A 21,347-nucleotide genomic window follows, 5' to 3' on the forward strand; every position below is an offset into this window, starting at 1 on the left:
AGATTTCTGAAGCTTTCTGCAGGAACCAGCTAGGAGTCCTAAGGGCTTTGAGGCCAAAGAAACCACTGCCATGGATCACATCCCCATATTCCCAACACAAGCAGCACCATGCCAATGTCCCTTCTGCTGCATCAGTCACAAATGCCACAACTTGGGCTGAGTTTCACCCTTTTTGCCTCGAGTAATCTTTGTGGCTTTATATTGAAGAACAAAGCACCTCCTCTGATAGCTCTTCCTCCTCGAGTACAGAAAAAGCTTTCTAAGAATTAAGATTTAGACGTTACCTAGCCTAAAAATATTTTTGCACGGACCTTTGGGGAACGGCATTTCTCTTCAGCGTCCTCGAAAACTAGACAACGAACTCGTAAAACAGATTAAACTGTTGAAACATAAATTATGAGCTGTGAGGGAAGAGACTGTCCCTGCACCTGCGGGCAGCCCCGGAGGGGACAGTGCGGAGACCTGTCCTGTGGGCTTCAACCGGCTCCCCCTCGCACCAGGCAGGCACCGCGCCTTACCTTCCCCTGCCCTTGGGTTTTTGTTGTTCAGCACTATCCAAACCACACGTCTGGATTTGTCCTGCCTGTCGCTGGGATTACCCAGCCAGCGCCTGCCGCCTCCTCTCCCCTCGGGGCTCGGGAAAGACCGACGGAGGGAGGGGGCCGCCATCTTCTCAGGGCGGGCGCCGGTGGCGAGTACGCGGCGGCAGGTCCGCTCCGGGGGCTGCACGGGGGTCGTGCGGCCGCGTCCTCGCCCCGCCAGTGTGTGAGGGAGCGAGGGAGGAGGAGGAAAGCGAGAGTGAGAAAGCGAACGGGAGGGTGGGGTGTGGAGGCAGCTCCCGCGGCTGGGCGTGTGCCCGGCCCCCGGTGCTGCGTGACCGCGCGGGAGGAGCAGGAGGAGGAGTGTGGGTGCGGGGAATTTCCTTGTGTGGCGGCGGAGGAACAACACCGCTCCAGACGGCGGGGCTGCGAGGAGGGCGCTACCGCCGCCGCCGCCGGTTGCCGAGCGATGTGAGGGGGAGCCCCCCCCTACGCCCTCCCCTCCGTGCCCCTGGAGCCGCCTGCTTTCCCCCTCCCTCCCCTCGCTCATCCCCGCCCCGCCATGCCGGACCAGATCTCCGTGTCGGAATTCGTGTCCGAGACCAATGAGGATTACAAGTCACCCACCGCCTCCAACTTCACCACCCGGATGGCCCAGTGCAGGAACACGGTGGCGGCCATCGAGGAGGTGAGCCCGGCGGGGGGCGCGGGGCGTGCAGCCCTTTCTGGCCTGGCTGCAGAGAACAAGGCGCTACCGGCGCTGGCTCCTGCCGCTCCCACTCCCGCCCGGCCCCGAGCAGCGCCCTCGGCTGCCGCTTGGAGGAAACGGGGCTCGCCCGAGTGGAGAGGGGAAAGAAAAGGAGCGGGGGAAGGGCCAGGGCGCCGCTCCCCTGGCCCGCGGGGCTCTCGCTCCGCCCGGCCCTCAGCGCACCGCGGGGCAGGGTCGCTCGCCGCCCTCAGCCGTAGGAGCCCGAGCCGTCGCTTTTCCGCTCCTCCTGGCGTCTGAGGAACCGTGTCGGAATACGGGCGGTTCCGTCCGCTTTCCTCGTTCCTGGGGGGGGGGGGGGGAACTTGAACTCTGTAATCTCCCCCGTCAGCCCCTTCCTTCATACCGACACCTGAACCGCCTTGGCCTCGCCAGCTGCCATGTGGGGCTTCGGCTTTCCCTGTCTGACCTTTCTCTGAGTGTGTATCTGCCTGCCTCCGGGCACAGGTGGGATTTAATATGCTTTCCAGTTCCCGCATACAGAAATTTAAACGCACTCCCCCCGGGCATACGGTTTAAGGCAGCCTTCCCTGGGGATCCGCTCCCTCAGGGCCGTGCCCGCCCTTCGGTGTGCGGGATCCCGAGCTCCCTCTTCCCTGCCTCCTCTGGGACAGCCGGGCTGCGGGTGCCTGGCGTGAGCTGCTTTTGTCTCGCCAAAAGCTGGGTGTTTCTCTGTCTTCAAAGATACTCGGAACGTGCCGTTGAACCTGATGGCGAGAGCTCACCTTCCCTCCCAGGGGGGATGTCTGCCAGCAGTCGGGAGAGGGAGACTCTTTTCCCTCCTGTTTCAAATCAGAGGGAAATCTGGGACAGGTCTGAACACAGTGAGAGCACATTCCACATCCTAGTCATACACGCACAATGAAATGAGAAGCGTCTGTGTATCTTGACTCCTCTAGCAGCTTCTCTGAAGTAACTTGTAGGAGGGGGGAGTCTTACTTGTGCTGTAGATTAATTTGCTCCATCTACCTGTTACATCAGTTCTTACAGTGTGCGTTTAGTTGATTTGTTTTGCAGTAAGCATGTATTTTAAAAAGAGCCTCTTCAGCAAAAAGAATCTTGTCAGTAGTTGATATCCCTTCTTACAAAAGAACTGCCACTAGCAATTGATTATTAACGTGTCTTAAGTGAACAAAACCCAGGTTAGGTGTTTAAACACCCTTTTCAGGATTTTCCTGTTTTGCCAGTTCCCAAAACCACTAAAGCAAGGAGTTGAATTCAAAATAATCTTGTTCCTGAGGTAATTTTCTGTCATGCAAGCTTGCACTTAAATGCCTGGATTTAATTATGCTTTATTAACCCGATAGTCTTAAGATCAACAATTCTGTAACAAAGACAACCTCTTCTTGAATATTTGCAGTAATGAATCATTTTAATTGCAAGGTAGAACTGCTTAAAATTGATTAATATAAGATCGAAGTTGGTATAAGTGTTTAGGTCAAAAGCAGTTTTGTGAGATTTAGAGATTTTTATAACAGTTTTTTTTAAAAATTGTTTTTTCTCTAGGTCGAATTTGGTGGATTGGTGTTTGATTTTTAATGCAACTCAATCAGAATGTATCTGTATGTTTCTGGTATTAGCTGCTGCCTGCTAGCTTAGTTAAATTATCTTTAGTAATAATGATGGTAAAGAATGGGCCTAGTGAAGTTTGCAAGGCAGGAGGTGAGAGATTGCAGAAACTGGCAGTAGTTGTTAATAGTATTGATCTATCTGGCACTTCTGGCAAAATATCAGCAGTTCCTGCCTGTTTGTGCTGCTATCTGAAAGCATGTGTGGAAATAACTACAGAATCTTTTTTTCTGTGATTTGTCAAGAACAACAAACATATTTTCATGGTTTCAAAATGGTGAATTTTTCTTTCAGACTTAGACTTCTTTGGTTTGGAAATACTCAGGTCCTTTAGCATGACGTGCCTGGTTTTTCAGGTTAAATGTGATTCTTGGATAAAAAGCTGTCTATAAATTCTGTAATAGAGAAGCCAGGGCTCAGCACCTCTTTTCTGGAAGGCTGGGCAAGAAGTAGTTCATCAATTCGTTATGAACTAAAGCTTATTAAAGAATGCATCTAAAAATGTACAGGGAATACAAAGAACCTGTGCATTTCCAGTGGCACTGGTACTGTGAAGCATTGGTTTCCAGAGCACACTGCTCTCTTGCAGCAGGCAGTGTAGTTCTGGGAACTAGGAAGTCTGGCTGCGTATGATTGAGGGCATGTGTTACTTTAAAGCAGTTAATAGGTAAGTTGAAACTGGCTGACTGCTGACTTTGTGTATGCGCAAATTTGAACAAGTGATTGTAAGAGCTAGTTTATTAACTGAAGACACATTTTTGCTTCCCAGGATATTGTATACATTTATTAAATCAACAAATTAAGTGGTTAGTATTGATACTTAGAGGAAGTTTCTTTACTGCTATTCCTAAAAAGTCTGGTTCTGAAATGGCGGGTACAACTGCCTGCATGAAGCCAGCTCCAGCCTCCCAAGTCTGGCGCTCTCTTGGGAACTGGGGAGGCAGTGCAGAAGCACAGGAGGGGGAGACTACTGTGACTTGTTAGCTTGGGCTCAACTCTCCGCAAACACAGATATTTTTTCACATCCCACTGGGATGTCTTTTGCACTTAACATTGCTAGCTACTAGTTTCGTAATTCTGTCTTAGTTAATTAGCAGGTATCTAATAGTGTCTTAAATTTTAGTTAATGAAGCTTTCCATGGTGGAGTGGAAGAGGCTTGTTAAGTGAGGAAATCAATAAGATGTTGGACAATTAGAAGTGTATAATTTATCTATATGTCTTTGTGAGCATTTAAGGTATTGCCTTAAATCTGAACTTGGATTAACTGACCTCTGTCAGTTTCACAGTATGGTTGATTCTTAGTATCAGTTGAAAATACTTTCAGTTTTACTGTTTTACTGATTACAGACCATGGATCATGGCTTTTGAGATCACCAGAAATGTCTGCATTGCAGTTTGGGAACTGGTGCCTGTTCAAACACTTGCAGAAAGAGAATCTGATTCTTTGCTGAATCTGTTTCTTTGCTCTCAGTAGTGGAAAAGGGATTAGGAAAGGCATGCTTGTGGAACACAAAGTGATTTCAAAGGAAAAGGAATCATATAATTTCTGCATTGTTCTCAGATTAGGATGTTGCTTAGAAAAATGTTGGGAATCTTTAGCTTCTCCTGAAGCAAAATTACTAGTGAGCCATATGTCACAGGCCCTTACAGGTTATTGTTTAATCTTTACATGTGTGATAGTGACTAAGATTAAACAAAATTTAATTGATAGAGTGCAGAGCATGGTCACATGATTGGGGGAGGAGTTGTTTGAAAACAGTAATCTGGTCTGACAACTGCAGCCTTTTTAATTGTCTGTTCCTATTAAAGGTCACAGGATCTAAAAATTTGTGGTGACCATTCTTAAACTATGAATGCTTAAAAATCTGGTTTTAGTACTGCTGTTACTTAGAAGACACACTTCTCTCTTTCATATGATGTAAGTTAAATAAAATAGTCCCTAAATTGTAGTGAAACCTGCAAAGTGATCCTAGTAGGTGTGATAATTTTAGAGATTTTTAGAAATTAGTTTAAAGAGAAGTTAATGACTAGAATCTAATTGTGCCACTTTTTTTTTTCTGAAGCATGGGTTAAGGGTTTACAATAAAGCCCATATTTCTGTTCTGACTGTTTATTGGGGTCCAGTGCTGGACCAAGTAAGTCGGATAGGGAGCCATTTTGCAGGCTGATATGTAAATAGAGAGTAGCAGGCAGTCCCTGTGCTGAAGACATTTCCATCTAAGTCAGGACTTGAGGTACAAAGTTTACCCACCTACTTAAACTTCACTGTGTGCACAGATTTCCCTGTGAAGAGACGAGAATGAAAACATTGAGAGAAGTTTAATAGGTTACTGGAACACCTTGACAGCATAGTGGCATTTGCCACCAGAATAAATGTGTTCTAAAAAGTAGACAGGACAAACGTGGTGGAAATATGTAAAGTGTACAATCTAAAGAAACAGTATAGTGGTACCAAAGATGGTTTTAGTCCTCTGGACAAAAATAGATTCCAATTGTTTACAGTCTATTTAGAAACCACTCTCAAGGAATTTTTGTAAAAGCTGAGAAATTAATGTTAAAGGCATAGCTTGTAATTTCAGGTGTCTACTTGCCTTTGTTTTGTAGGTCGCATTCCATGATTATTATACCTCAATAATTATGTTATTTTACACTTTAAAAGTTTTTTTTTTAATTACCACTCCTACAAATGCAGCATGTCCTTTCAGTATCAAATCCTTTTCTTCCTCACTGTCATTTATAATGCAAGTATTTTGTATCAGAAATGGCAACATCTTCTTGCCACCTAAGGCAGTCCATGGTTTTCAGCTGGCTTGGAGAGGTGTAAAGGATTGTTGCTTATTGAATTTGATTCCCTCTTGTATGGTACAATTCTGTAATTTTCTCTTCTGCATTTTGGTTCTGCAAAGCTAACAAGAGGGAGATGTAGTAACAGCTTGGTAGGGTGGGGGAATGTGAGTCTGGATACATGGATACACCTGGGTGTTTACTTTTTGCTTGCTACATTTATAGGACTGGATTCTGTTTTCCTATAGTCTATGTTTGTGCCTTAGGTTTAAAAGTTACATGAAGAGGATATTTCTGTATATTTTGAGAAGCAGTAGGAAATGTCGTATACTGTACTGCATTTTGAGAAATTTACTACTCTTTCTTGTATATTTCTTTTTAATAAAATATATCTTTATGCCCACTATAGCATGCTTTTTTAGTAGAACATATTTGCACACTTTTCATACCTCATTACTAAAAACACTTCCATAAATACCTGTTGTTTAAAGCTTTTTTTGTGTTCCACTTCTGCTTCCTTTCTGGAATCATGATTCTCTGTCATCAGCATCCAAAGAGGTTTCTGGAAAAGTCATTATAACACAAAAGGCATGATGATTTCAAAAGGAGTGTGGGAATTGTTTTCTTTTGAGAGGAGTATTGAGGATGAAATTTGCAGAAATACATGAGCTAAACTGTCCATCTTCAGCTGGAGCTTTGTGGATATTTTCAAATAGACAGTTTAAACCTTAAAACTTTAAAGTCAATGTGCAGTCAGTTAAAACAATGTCAAACCATATAAATAGTTTTCTGTGCACCTTACCTTGGTGCATTTGGTGATGAATCTGCTTCACATTACCAAATGCTTTCTAGGAGGATGAATAAAAAAATATATCTTTCTGAAGTATTTTACTAATTGTGGGGTTTGTATTTTGATTTTTCCATAATGTTGCTGTATTTTCAAAACCATCTTATCTGAATCTAGTGCACTTCATGCTGATGCTAGAAGAGAGTAATGTAGAAAGGGGCTACTTTTGCTTAGTTTTAACCCACCTTCACTTCCTCTTCTTATCTTTATGTTGTTCTCTGTATTCCATAATATGCAGCAGTTGGGTAAAGGTGAAGCTTTTATTCTGAAAGGCATTGCAAAGTCACAGACAATAGCCTAATCCCTGCTCCAAAATTCTTACAGTCCACATGTCAAGTGAATATGGCTGATGAATACAGCTGGAGAAATGCAAGAAAACTTGGTGCAGCTGACTAGTGTAGTGTGTTAGTAGCTGAACCACTGTGAACTGCTTTCTTTTTAGTCATATGCATTGGGGTAGTGGTAATTAAACACTTAGTTCAAACTCCTAAATCTATTATTTTTTTATATTTTCCACCTTCCATGTGTGTGATTATGCATATGTATTACATACAGCTGTTTCCTGTGTAAACTCCAGCACTGCACCTTCTGAGCCTACTCTTGACAGCCCACACGGTCTGTCTGCCCCAGTTTCCCAGAATCAACCTTTCCACTTAAAGGAAAGGTTGTTTACTGTTTCATCACCTGACAAAAGTCAGGTCTAGCCTTGTTTAGGTTAACTCTTCCCTCTCTTTTCTTGGGTATCAAACTTCTCTATCCTTTTAAATGTTTACAGTCTCCTTATCTTTCTTAATTTCTTGAAACTCCTTTGCTACAGTGATTTTTGGTGCTTTGTCCTGTCTCTGTGGAGGTCCGTGCCTTGGCCCAGCCCTGTCCAAGGTACTGGAGCAATGGCTGGAGCTCAGGTGGTCTTCATGCTAAGATGAAATGTCTCTCATGGATGGGCCAGTGGCAAGAGCCTTCACTTATTCTCAGTCCTTGCTGTCTCCAAATAAACCTTATATTCTTCTTGAAGTTGCTAGAGAGGGAAGAAGCCATGTTATAGTCAGGCATCTGTCACGGCAAGCCAAGCTGCTGACTTTTATACAAGGAAACAGAAGCAGGAGAGGCTAATGTGAGAATTGCTGATTTAAAGGCAGGAATCAAGTGGATGTTGTGGAAACAAGTGAAGCGTTTGTTGAATAGTAGGGGCTGAATTAATTGTGTACTAAAAGCAAAACAAAGGCATTAAAAGCAAAACATATACATATATACATATATACATATAGGGGAAAAGTCATTAAACTGAGAGCTGGTGAGGTTGATAGAACTGAAGAGAGTTTATTATTACCGCAGGCCTGGTTCCTACGGTATAGCACCGTGTCCCGCAGCCATAGGGAGGAGGAGGAGGAGAAGATCCAGCAGGCAGGAGTTGTGCAGCAAGATTGATTTATTTAATTATTTTACAAACTCTTTTATAGACTTTTTTCTTCATAGCCTAATTGGACAAAGGGCCAGCCACCCCTTGGGGGTGATTGGCTAAAATCCTAAAACATCCATTGTCAAAATATTTTTCTACTATACCATAAACAAGACTTTTCAAGGTTGCAGGTGTCTGGGTTGTTTACATTCCCTGCCACCTCTTCTGTGAGAGAGAAAAGTCTCTCACGGACTTAGAAAATAACAAGAAAATCCTCGCTAGCAGCATTTTTGTAACTACAGTTTATGTCCTAAAGCCTGGAAAATGTTCATTAAATATCCCAGGAAAGGGCAAAATTTTTGGGAAATGTACAGACTTGAAACACCCTAGGAAGAATATCACAAATCATCTGAACCTGTCAGACATGGGAAGAAAAAGCCAGGTATTCAGAGGAAAGTTTTGTATTAAAGAATATGTGCAAGGATAAAAGACAAATTTGCAAAGGTCAGGTTTCTTTAGGAATGACAGAAGGCAATAAAGAAAACAAAAGCACTCTCAAGCACATAGAGTTGCAAGGAGGAAAAGAAGAGATAATATGCAGTTAGAATGTAGTAGTATTAAAGATAATGTAGGTATTGCCAAATCTAAACAAGTTCTGTGCTGCAGTTTTTGAGCTCAAAGTGGGGGAGAAGGTTAGAATGGATAGCACGAATAGAGATGAAAGTAAGCAAGGCAATAAACAAAATTGTGAGCTTAAAGCCCTCAGTTTGTTGGGGCTGGTTAACTTACTCCCAGGATTCTGAAAGAGCTAAGATGGTAACTAGCAAATATTTCTGACAAATCCTCTGAAGACTAGAATGATACCTGATGTAGCACAGAGGGTTAAAAAGGCAGGGATGGAAAGAATAGGAGAAATATTTACATCTAAAAAAAATTAGTGCAATAATGCAGAAATGCAGACCATGACTATTTAATTGAGGAGAGGTGTTCTTACTTAAAGGTTGCAAGTATTCCTGAATGAGTGACAAGCAAGTAACCAGTTCCCCTCCTGCTTCCCGAAATGCTTGAAAAACACTATAAACATGCATTTACAGCAATTACCACTGCTATGCAAGATGACAGTACTTTCGCATTTGTAGCATACTCAAATGTGCAAGAGGTTCACATTAGGAGAAATTGTGTGTCTCCTTGTTTACTCTTTCATCACGACTAGAAGTTGCTTATGGGAAAACAGAATTACTGAGAATCATACTTGTGAAGCTGTACAAGGTGGTTACACCCAGGTTTCATATAGCATTAAAATACCTCCTTTGGTCCATTTTAACTGAGACAGATTTTTTTTTTTTTCTTTAACCCAGCTGGAAAATGTCGTTCTAGTTACAGGACAAGCAGAAGTTCGAAGTTTGTAACTATTGACTTTATTGCAAATTGATGGCAGGACTTTTTTTTGGTAGCCTTTTCCCCACACAGTCTCACGTTTGTTAGCACAAAGCTTAAGCTCTTCTGTAGGCAGAATGCTTACTGTGTGTAGCTGCTCTTGCTGGGGACAGAGACATCAGCTCAAACAGTCTTGGTATTCGAGGTGAGATTTTCTGTGATTAAGGTGACCACAAGCTTCCTTTGTTTGGACTAAATCTAGACTTCTTTTCTGAAGTTTACATCAATCTAGGGATTAAGTGGTCAAGTAAATTTGGCTGGAAAGCAACAAAAAATCATAAAAAAAGAAAAGGAAGACTCAAAAAGTAAGGAGCACCTGAAATGTTTAAGAGGTAACATGAAGATCAGTCAAATGTGAAGAACAAGAAAAGGAAATCTGAATTAAAAACAAACTGAGAGATGAGAGAGTTATCCAGAAGCAGAAGTACTGTAGTGGCATATGAGGAGTTGAAGGGTCAGGAATTTCCATTTGGGCAGAAGCTTTAAGGAGGGGATAAGGAAATGCATCAAAAATCTGAGGAAGTTCAAAGGAATTGGAATTGACAGGAACTGCAGAGGAAGAGGGAGTGTGGCACTGTTCACACAGGAAGTAGGATGAAAACACAGGGCTGAGAATGTGGGGGCAGGGCTAATGTGAAAAGGATCAGTATAGCAAGGAGGAGGGCAGGAATATAGGGAAGGGGTAGTGGGGGAGGACAGGGAATAATGATCTCTTGGCTACATCCTACTGTGTAGTTTAGGAGTGGAAGAAGAGTTCTGTATGTTCCCCAGAAAATGGGACGTAATACTAGGAGTTCTGCAGGCTTTATGAGATATGATACGTATCTCAATTTTATTTGGAAAAAGAAAATAATTTACCTTATAGGGGAGAATTTATTGATGGAGAAACCAAGATACAGTATTCTAACTGAATAGGCTTTTTCTTATGAGCAATGCTGCTTTGCAGGAAATTAGCTTGGGTGGTGTGATTCAGTACTTTTCATCTCAAGTAGTAGGCTTTGTTTTCAAGTGAGTAGGTGTTGGACAGAATCTGAAAAATTTGCTTCTTTGTGTGTGTGAACTCTGCTTCACAAAAATATTTACTATGTAAGTGGCATACTGTGCAGTGAAGTGTATTTCTTCGGAGTATATTCTTTAAGAGGTGGCTGTAAAAGTTAACATGAAAGAAGATATAGTATAAATTCTAGCATCTGACTTGTTAAACCAAGAAGAAATAGAGAACTAAGAGAGAAGGCTGAAACTCTGCTCCTTATTGTCTTGGAGCAGTGTGGTGTTCAGAACCATCTGCTGTTTGTGGACCCCTCAGCTATCTCTGATTAAAGATCAGATTATCAATGTAGTTCTAGTCTGAAATCTATAATTCTGTCTAGGCATTATGCTAAGTATGCATGTAGATACATCAAAACAGCTGAAGTGATTAGAGCTGAACAAATTACTTTCACATTCCTGAAAGCTTTGTACTACATTTAAAAAGCATATAGGAAGGGAAAATAGTAGTGGAGGGATGTAGACGTTCTTATGGATTATTTTCTCATGTTTTATGATTTCTGTTCATTGTTTGTGAAAGATTTCTTTCCTAGAATATGCAATTTCAAGGAAACTTAGGCTGTATTCTGGGGAAGTCAAGTCAGAAACAAATGTATTTAGTAATCATTTTAAGCCCTTTCAGTCAAACAGGATTACTGTTTGGCTATTGCAATAGGAGTAGAAATTTCCTTAGCACTTGCAAACACAGAACTGGTCTGTAGTCACATGCAAAACATGCACTATGGAGTCTTGCAAAGCACATGTTTCTAATAATTTGATTATTTTCCAGCACTGTAGGTGTATGTTACACAACAATAGAAAAAATGCCAGCAGAGTCCTCCTACACTCTAAGCTCCAAGCTCCATGTGAACTAGATGCTAATTGGGCTGATGAGAACAGCATTGAAGAAGCAATGAAGTAGTAAATCTTTTGTAAGCTGCTTTTTGTTTGGTTTCATTCATTCTCCTGCTTAGTTCACTCTCTTCAGTTGCTTAAATGGTCTGGATGTAGATGACAAGCATCTCATGTAAGTATTTCCAGCCCAGTCTGTTCTGGGGATGGAGTGGTCATGTTTGCCACTGCCTTCCCTGTCCCCCAGGCAATGTGGATGTGGCACTGGTGCAAGGACGCATGGTGCTTGGTTACATATAGATCCAGGCATTTGTCTCCTCTGCTTCAATCAGTTGATTCAGTAGCTGTTTCCTATTTCATTTAAGAACAACAAAAGTTGTGATAGGCCTGGACATGCTTCTATGTTCTAAATTGCTTCAATTTTAAATGCAGAAGTTCTTTGTCTTAGGTAGTGTTTTGTCTTAGGTACCAGCTCTGTACGAATTTACCTTCCTGGTGCTTCACTGATGATACAATGAAGTACTGTCTATTCCATTTTATAGATACCTTCCATGACATGAACTCTCTAATTATTTTGGCAAAGTCCACTGTGGGGATAAAGCTTTTATTTTTGTGTCAATATTATGTAAATGAGTATTATATACCCACTGTTTGGTACACTAACAATTGCGTCACTTAAGATTCACTTTCGCTTTGGGGCAGCTGTCTCTAGTGACAGGAGTGTCTGAACTGTTAATTTTAGTTATACTTAAAACTGTAGAAATTCCAGTAGAATTTAAGATCATTGGTTTCAAGATTGTAATAGTGTCCTGTGATTTCTGAGTTGGGCACCTAAAATGAATGACAACATAAGACATTTCAGATGCATTCTTTCATTTAAAAACAAATTCCCAAATCGAATTCATAGGATATTATGTTTATGCATTTGTATGACAAGATTCAAGCTGTTTACAGATAGCTACAGCATGACAAAGCATCAACAAAATGAAATACATGCAATTTCTTTTCCATTTAACAAAAAGAAGAGGAAGATACTGATGTTATCAAATATTTGACTGCCATAAGTTGCAAATCTTATACTGGCATTAGTTGCTGTTAATTATACCATTGTGCAGTTACTTTTTAATGGGGAAAAGTGTATTGATACTGAGAGACCATGCAGAGATTTTCAAAGGTATAATCAAAGGTGAATCACAGAGAAGTTGGAGTGAAAATCACAGGCTGAAGTTTGAAAGCCCCTATAGAACAGAAATAATTTTATGGTGTTTCAAGAGGAAATAAGTTTTATCATTTGACACTGAGTTTTATGTGTAATTAATATACCATTAATATTATAGGTAGATGCTGTTCATAAATTTCTGCCCTAATAATAGAGAGATGATGTTTGATGTGCTGCTTTACCTCTGATGAACCTTATTTTGACAGCTGGTTCCGTGTGTCCCTAGGAATAATTGGTTCATTTGAGGTGATTTGCCTTACGCTCCTGAAGTCCCCTCTAGGTACCTCTGCCATTGTTGTGGGAATATGGTGTCCTAAGAGTTTCAGGTGTATCATAAACTAGATAGAGTTTGTGTGCCTTCTGTTCCCTTTCAGAATGGACACTTCATATGTGTCTGCCAGAGATGTTTGTGACACTGATTTATTATTTATTTCTGTTAAGAAGCTCTCAGTAGCCTGTTAAGACTGAAGTTTGATTGAGCTCTGTTGCTGTAGACTCTTCTCTTTTCTAGGCTAGTTTCTTGTCCCTAGAATTATTGGATACATAAGGAAGATAAAGGAGTTTTGGATGCAGAGGGATAGATCAGCTTATGGCATCCAGTTGATCTGTGTACACACTGCAAAGGTTCTCATTTTTAGCATAGAGTAAGTACATCATACATAAGGGAAAATGTAACTGTTTAGTTTTTCGTTGTTTTCTAGAGATTGTAACAGGGGTGTCTGCCTGGTTCAAGTAGAGGTTTTGAAGACTACAAATAGCAAACTAGTCCATTAATATGGGAACTTTTGAGTATCTGGAAAGTGTTTTAATTTGTTAATTGTTCCCATAAATAACCAAAAATTCTCTTTTCAGAAAGCTTGTCACATGCAGAATAAAAGGGCATTATGTTCGGCAAAGATGAATTCTTGTTGCCTCTGATGATGTATACAAAGGTTTAATACTGGGGAAAAGAGTTACTGGATTGAAAAAACAGCAAAAGGAAAATCCCATCAGCCCAGCTCATCATAATGCTGTTGAATGATAAGAGGGTGAGGATCAGCCTCTTCCAACAGCTGGACTCCAAACCATGAATGGCTTTGATGGATGCTGACAGCAGACAGAAATGCAAAAACTTGAAGCTAGGAAAAAGGTCTCTTGCAGAGTGAGGACCAGAGAATTTTGACACGGGTAAAGGGTTGGTAAAGTTTACTCATCCATTTAAGACAATCATCACTGGAACTTTAATCCTGTTGCCTATGTTACTTTATTTTACATAGTGATATATCTTAGGATGTTGCAGCATGTAATATTAAATAAATGGAGATGGACACAAAGAATTGGCTACTGCAAATGAAAAATAAACAACAATTAAATATTAAATAAGGGAGTTTTATTTACACACCCTCTGTTTAAAAATGAGCCACTGTAAAGAGTAAATGCATCATCTGTTACATTGCTTATGAAATCTGTATTTAAAGTCCAGTCATCTTTGAAAGCAGATAGCTGCAATGTTGGAGAAGGAAAGTATATTTCTCAGTGTAAAAATTGGTTCATGCAGGAGGTGGGTATGTTCTGGAGAAATAGTTAGCATAAGCAGCTTCCATTCTTGGTTTTAAGCAAGAGATTTTATTTCACAAAAATGCTTGATGTCTGTCTCCCAGTTAAGTATTGGTTGCATTTCTAACTTTTTGTAGTGAGGGAAGCCTGTGGAAATCAATTAATACACAGACACAGCACCTGTTTTGTGTGAAACGGTCTCATTTAGTGGCTTGTATTAATGATGTAACATTTTGTAGCTCTGAACCTCTCATTTGGGATTTCTCTTCTGATAGAAGTAGTCTGTTAGAGAATTCTGGTTTTTAGGCATCCCTTCTTTGTTTTAATGAATTCATTGTACAAAGTCATCATGCTCAGGTCTGGTTTTATGCACAACATAGAGCAGTGCCAAATTCTCCCATCCTTTACCTTTGCAGCAGAATTACTGTGCACTTCCAAGTATTAATTTCCCAAAGCAGTGGTATTACTTTTTTCCACCATGCATATCCTTAGCTCAATAGTTTACTTCATTCTTCTGCCAAATACACCAGTGCTTGTTTAAACAGGTTGCCTTGGCATTGGGCCCACAAGAACCACAAACCCAGATGCTGGAGAAATAATGCTTTTGTGGAAAGGGACCTTTCAGAGATGATTCTGCCATAAACTCTGTCCTTTTTATTGCAGGTCTGTCTCTGTGCCTTCAGTCTCTTTAGCTGACAGGTCTCACACCAGAGAGCTCATTTATACAAATTAACTGTCATAGCTACTGCAGTTTTTCACATGCATACTCCAAGTAAAATAATTGCCCCAAATTAAAGTTTTTTAAATTACCATTGTTCTAGGATACATTTAGAAGCTACAGTGCCTTGCCCCAGACTATGCCTGTGAGAGTTTTTTCCACCCTTTGTATCAGTCCCTCTGTGAATGTGCAAGGTGATCAGTGGAAGGAAACTGGAGAGGATTTAGAAAAGAAACTAATACATTGAAGGAGGAAATGACATAACAGTAGGAGAATGGAAAGAGGATTCTGGAGGGGGATAACATAATTTAGGAAGTTTTTTTACCACCCTCTGTAGCAGAAAAGTGGATTGAAGCCAGTGGTGTTGACAGTTCATTTCTAGTAGAAAAATAACAAACTGAGACAGAATGTCTGTGGATATGTCTGATCTTTTGAGTCAGCAAGGATTAATTACAGCAAATATCAGATTGCCTGTAAAGATACACCAGAAAAGCCAAACTATTGTGCTTCCTGGATACAAGTATAAAAACCTTGCTGTTTTTAATTTTTAAACAAGACCAGTCCAGTGAGGCACAAGAGCCTTTTCTTGTTCTGCTGGCTCTACAATAACTACTTGATTGCCTCTCTTTTCCTTATCTGACCAAGTTTCTTCCTGTGCCCTTTTGTTTTTGGGAAGGATGTTCCTATATGTGTTCAGCATCTGTAGCAGCCTCTGGCATTATTACTTACTTTGAAATACTGGAATGGATGAAGTGCAGGATTTATGGCTGTTGAGTAGCCTGATGTTTTGAAACAAATTGCTAAAATTGAGAGTGAGATCTGATTTTGTTTTAAAGAAATAATGTTAAGATAACTGTGTATAGTGGATCAAATATCAAGTGTGTTAGTATTTTTTTGTGTATTTGTTAGGTAGATGTTCAGTGTAGGGAAAACCACATAGGTTCCTGGCTCCAGGATAATTTTTCAAATGACACAAGGATTTATTTCCCAAAATTTTGTTACTGCTTTAGCAGTACTTCCACGCATCTGTTGTTGTTCCAATGGACTCCTTATTTTACAAAATGGTAACCTTGAGACTTTCCTCAAATTCAGATCCAGTTCTGTGAATACTTTCAGTGAAACCCCATCCAAATAGCTGAAAATGTGAAATAGTTACTTTATGCTTTCCAAAAAAAAGCTGCTGTGGGTAAGAAGGAAGGAATGCTTTAAAGATTTTGAACTGTTTTAAATGCAAAATAAAGTAAAGGTGATGGCCGACTCCTTCCTCTTCTTCGGTCACTACTTCCCATGGTATGCTGTCAAGTTTAGTTTTTTTCTTTTCCTTGTCTGGAATTAGAAAATTTGGGCTTCTTGTTTCTCTTGAGAATAGCCTGTTGGGCTATGTAGTGTTTCTGGATGAGAGTATCTCAGTCTTTTGTTTTTAAACTCATTACTGGAAAATGGGGGATTATCCTGGGGAAGGATGTGTACGTGCTTTTCTTTGCTTGCTGCCCCGAACATCTGCTGTTGGCCGCTCCTGATAGAGGATATCAGGTTAAATGGAGTGTTATCTGATCCAGTATGGCTGTTTTTCTCTTCCTTCACAGATAATTAATTATTTTCTGGGCCACAAAGGAAAAAGACACTGGTGTGAGGACACTTGCATAAGATAAAGACTGAGACTTCTGCTGTAAGTTTGGCACAAAAGATGTTTAATGAACCACTAGAGCCTAGGGACTCTCCACTTATGCTGCTACTGCCCTGGTTTTCCCCGTACCCTTTGGCTCTGTAAAAGGTGCCAAAATAATCTCTGGGACGTTCAGTTTCTGAGTTTCTGTCTTCCTGCTTTTTTTCCTCACTCAGTTAAATATGCTAATAATAGGACAGTTTGTTTCTCCTCTCTCCACTGAAAAGAGCAAATAATACATTCATCTTTTGTTCCAAACATCTCTGTTGCACAGATCTATTTAGACAATATGGATTTGGGGATTGATGCTAGTTTTTTTCTTTCCTGGTTTTTTTTTTGGGAGAGGGGGGAAGCAGCACAATTAAATGTTTGAAAGTTTTATATCCTGGTGGGCTTAAATCTTTCTAGGCAATGTGAAACAGACTTTAACAGCTTTATTACTATTCTTCTTCTTCTTCTTCTTCTTCTTCTTATTATTATTATTTTAAAATAGGTTGAGGAGTAGGATGTGGAATAACATTTCAGGACATTTCAGTAATCTCAGACTGATTTCTTCCTTGTAAGGTGGATTTGGTTCTAGTTAGCTGACACATTTTTCTGTTCAAAGTAGAAATCTTTGAAACAGAGAAAATTGAAATTGGCCTTTGACAAGTGAAACTGGACCTTGTTCCTACGTGTGGAAAAAAGCTTTGCTACTTATCACTGGTAGCTCCAGTCCTCTCTCTTGTGTTCCTTTGAAAATCTGCATTTTATTTTGATATGCTTGTTGCCCTCCCTAGTATACTTCTGACTAAAAAGTAATTTACCTTAAAAATGGTTTCATCAGATTGCCATCAGAAATCACATGAAAGTAAATGAACAGAAGACATAAATACTGTGTTTGGAAAAAGATTGCACTGACAAGGACATGCTCAAGGAGGTCACTTTCAAGTTTCTGTTTCAGTTCATGTGCATAACACCGGTTCCACAACAATGTGACTTCTTTTCTTATGTGCTGTAGAGAATTTGGTTTGGTTTTTTTCCCCTTAAGTCAAAGTTACATTTACTGTTTTTAACAACAGGGAAGTCTGAGTGCTCATCAGTAGAAACTGATGGGGCTATGAAAATTATTTATATGGCCTCATAGACTCAGTTGTGCTGAAACAGATGCTAAAATATAGGTTTTTGAGGCAAAACTAGAAACATTACATGGGAAGACAAAATTATTCCACCATATGAAATGCATGGTCACTTTTCTTCTTGTTCAGGAGTTTACTGGTCATTTTAAGTGAATAAAAAGAAATGCTAGAATATGCAACATCTGAAGCCATTTTAAAATTCCCTGCTTCTGACACTACTGAGAATGCACAAAGAAGTTGGATGAGGGTACATTTTCGTGCATGTGTGTGCATTGGGATAGTGTGTGTATATTTATGAAACAAACACAGGCTTAGAAATGTGAACTATAAAAAAGCCACAGCTGGACTTAGACTGATTTCCTAGTGCTAAGATGAGGACAAAGAAAAGGACAAGAAAATATGAAGAACAGCAGTAAAGACAAGGAGTGACATTTTCAAGTTTTATCCTGAAATGACTCCTTTGAAACACTAGATGTGAATAAACACCAATGCTATTCAATTAAACAAAGTCCTCCTCTCTATTTTTTAGTCTGTAAGCAAGACTGAAATACAGTATTAAAGATGCAAAGCTTTTCAGTATTTTGCCCATTAGTTGTAGGCACACATAGCTACTCTTAAATGTCATACACTATGAAAAGATTGCACCAAGGAAGGGAGGAATAGACAAAACCTCCTACAGATGCAAGTCTAGTTTTCTTACCACAATTGGAAACATAGTAATTGTATTTCATAAATGTATTAATTAATTAATCGATCTCTCTGTTTATTTATCTATGTATTTATTTAAGGTCCCCCTTAAAATGGCTAGATATTTTTTATCCTTTGTTTCCTGTTTGGAAAGCTTTCCAGAACTGATTTTTCCCCCCAGTTTCTAGTCACATTTTTTTCAGGTTCAGGTACAGCTTTGCACTGATGCAGCTGAAAAGACAGGCAGGGGATGAAGAGAGAACCCAAGAAAGCCTGACCTGTACAGTTTCAACACATTAAGGTTTTATGTTTTGCTTGTTGTGTTGTCCTTGGTACTCTCTGTGGGGTATTTTCCCATTATCCTTTGTTTTGAATTTTTATGTGGACCAGCTGTCTGGAATGGGTTGATACTTGAGTTGTCACTGGTGTATTAGGGGCATTAGCTGCCATTTCTGTTGGACCCTGGCTATGCTGTGCCTTGTGGGTTTATTCCTCTAATGCTTGATCCTGGCTAAAGTGGAAGTTGGTTGAGAGGCGTTTCAAACCAAAATAATGAGGAAGAGGATTTAGTTGAGGAAGAGGATTTGAGGTTTTTTCCTTACTGGGAGTTTGTGCTTTCTGACTGAGGCAGCCTTGGGCCAGAGGATTTTATGAATCCATAGATCTGTCTGGATCCCTGACCACAGCAGTGCAATTAATCCCATGCATTTATCCTTCCAACATTTCTCTTCCTGAAGAACTATCTCCCCCAAACTAAGGTGCAGAGATCGAATATTTTCTCAGCTGCACACACAAATCTAAGATTTACCTGAGAATTGAATTCTTAAGTTTTAAGTCTCTGGCTGTCAACCTTCTCTTTGGACTGTTGCTTATAATGCTTGTAGTTGGAGACATTCCTTTTGCTTGGACTCCAAGAGGGTGATTGCGCTTTGACGCAGTCATCAATGAAATTATCATTCCTCTGTAGTAAGCTGATTGGAGAGTGCTTTTCTGAGGTTATTTTTAGAAATCACCAAATATACAATGAGGGAGTTCCCTTCATGTACTCCTATCCAAACAGGTGACTAATCTAACCTTGGAGATCATACTAGATACGGATTTGTTGTAGTGGATGGAATTCAAATTGCTGAAGAGGGTGAACAAAGCTGGCATGGCTTTTATGGGCTTTCTTAGATTGTTTTATTTTTCTCCTGTACTTCAGAATTCCAGGTGAAAAGGCCTCTGCACCTTTCCTGCTAATATGTTTCATATGTAAAAATATATACGTGCTAATATAAAGATGCTGGAGGCAAAACCTCAAATGGATACAGCAGTACACAGTTACAGTGACACTGTAACATTAATATTCAGGTGTTGTCTAAATTGGTTGGTTTCCATGGAATGCTGTGAAGATTTTGTCCAGCTATTTGTGGTCTAAACAGTTTCAGTTTAAGAATACCCCTAGAATCAGGGGGCTTAATATTTCTTTTTGCATTCACCGTGTTAAAATAATTGGATAGACTCCTAGGGGCTTGACTTTTCCAAATTGTGTTTCTTACACAAATGATTAACAATAAAAAAGGGTAGGTCAGATGTGTAACTGCTGCAATTCATTGAAATGTTTTGCATGAAAACTGGAATGAATTTGGTGGGTTTTCTTTGCTTTATCATGTATCATGCTAAACAGCTCTTGGCATAACACAATTTGTAGTGTTCAGTATTGTTCTTCAGTGGGGTCTAAATTCACCACCATCTTTGGAACATACATTTTCTCCAAGTTTCACAAGTTGTTTTTTTTTTTTTTTTTAAATTAGTTTATATAATCATAATTCTGCTTCCTTCTCGAACAATTCTACATTTTTGAGTCTGCTCTTATTTCACTTCAGTAAGCAAAATGGTTGCCTGCTTTTACTTCTTTCTTTGTAACAAATTGATTATAAGTGCTTGAGCATTCTGGGAAAGATTTAAACTTGAATTTTTAAAGTGTTGGGGGAAGCTTTGCCTAGTGTTAAACTGTGTGAAAGATATTTGAGAGATATGCAATTTATTTTGTTCAGCATAGCAGTGAGAAAGTTCATATAGTTGAGAATGCAATTAACTAAATTATCCAGGAAAACTGAAATTAAATTCCATTTTCAATATTCTGCCTGAGGAAGTGATATTGCTTGTGTCTTCAGCAGTGTCAGAACATATGATGGGTGAAAACTGTTTTAAGCTTCTTTAATAATTTAGCATGGAAAGACAGTATTGTGTAAATTGTTTCCTGCTGAGTTTACATGATGCTGGTCACCAGCCAAAGATAAAGGAGGTGTTTTTTTTGGGCAAGGGTACAGAATAGGTTGTGTAAATGGGGGTGGAAGCAAATGGTAAGTAATTCATTAATTAGGGGAATAAAGTAAACTATGTAGTAGTTGTAATTACAGCAGGTTTCCAGGGCAGAAATTTGCCAGAGGACAATCCACTATTACGTTTTTCTTTTTTTTTTTTTTAGGCTCTGGATGTTGACCGAACTGTTCTCTATAAAATGAAGAAATCTGTCAAAGCCATAAACTTATCTGGTCTGGGTAAGTACATAATTCCTGTTAGTTTATATTGGTGAAATTGGAAGATTTAAGCAGTCAGATGTCATAGTGAATCAGAATGAATGATATGGGTAACTCTGAGAAGAGAAATACGTGCATTTTAAGTGTCAGTCTTGAACTAGCTGTTTGATCATGAGCTCAGCAAGGATGAGATGTTGCGGGGTAGCTAAACTTCTCTTGCTGCCATCCTGGTACCAAGTGGTGAAGCTGTGCTCTCCTCTTTCCGCTGGGTCTGGGCTACCTGCTCCTTCTGTCGTGCCTGCTGTTTGGTAGATCTCTAGATGAGTCTTTAAGCTTGTATAAAGCTGCATATGCAGTGAGATCAACTTAATCAGGATTAGATGAGCACCTGAAGTGGTAGGGCCATGTGTATCATCAAGAGATGAGGGTGTGGGAGGGGTGAAATTACTCTCTGGCAGCAGTAAGAAGCTACATTGGCTCTAGTGCTTTGTGAGACCTCACTCTCCCTGGTGGCTTCCAGTTATGTATGTTGAGAACTTCATGACAAGAGAGAGGTGATGAGCTGCAACTTTTTATTGTCATGAGGTAAAAAATCAGGTATTTTTCTTATAATGCTGAATAAAATACAAAGAACTATTGCTGTGTGCCTTTTTAAATGTGT

The 21,347-nt window shown here is 40.0% G+C and overlaps 1 protein-coding gene across 5 annotated transcripts in view; it reads left to right on the forward strand.

Annotated features, from left to right (window-relative positions):
- Nucleotides 1-854: 854 nt before the first annotated feature.
- Nucleotides 855-21,347, forward strand: part of ASAP2 (ArfGAP with SH3 domain, ankyrin repeat and PH domain 2) — an 87,149-nt gene continuing 66,656 nt past the window's right edge. For 2 of the 5 annotated variants that reach the window (XM_069011560.1, XM_069011561.1), the window contains exons 1-2: nucleotides 857-1,227; nucleotides 20,635-20,707. In XM_069011560.1, the coding sequence (XP_068867661.1) occupies nucleotides 1,102-1,227; nucleotides 20,635-20,707 (199 nt within the window). In that variant the 5' untranslated portion in view covers nucleotides 857-1,101. Of the gene's footprint in view, nucleotides 1,228-20,634; nucleotides 20,708-21,129; nucleotides 21,272-21,347 lie in introns of those variants that run through there. The other 3 variants (XM_069011563.1, XM_069011559.1, XM_069011562.1) reach the window with 3 other exon arrangements.

This window comes from Aphelocoma coerulescens, chromosome 3 (genome assembly GCF_041296385.1).
Source record: "Aphelocoma coerulescens isolate FSJ_1873_10779 chromosome 3, UR_Acoe_1.0, whole genome shotgun sequence".
Taxonomy (NCBI): Eukaryota; Metazoa; Chordata; class Aves; order Passeriformes; family Corvidae; genus Aphelocoma; species Aphelocoma coerulescens.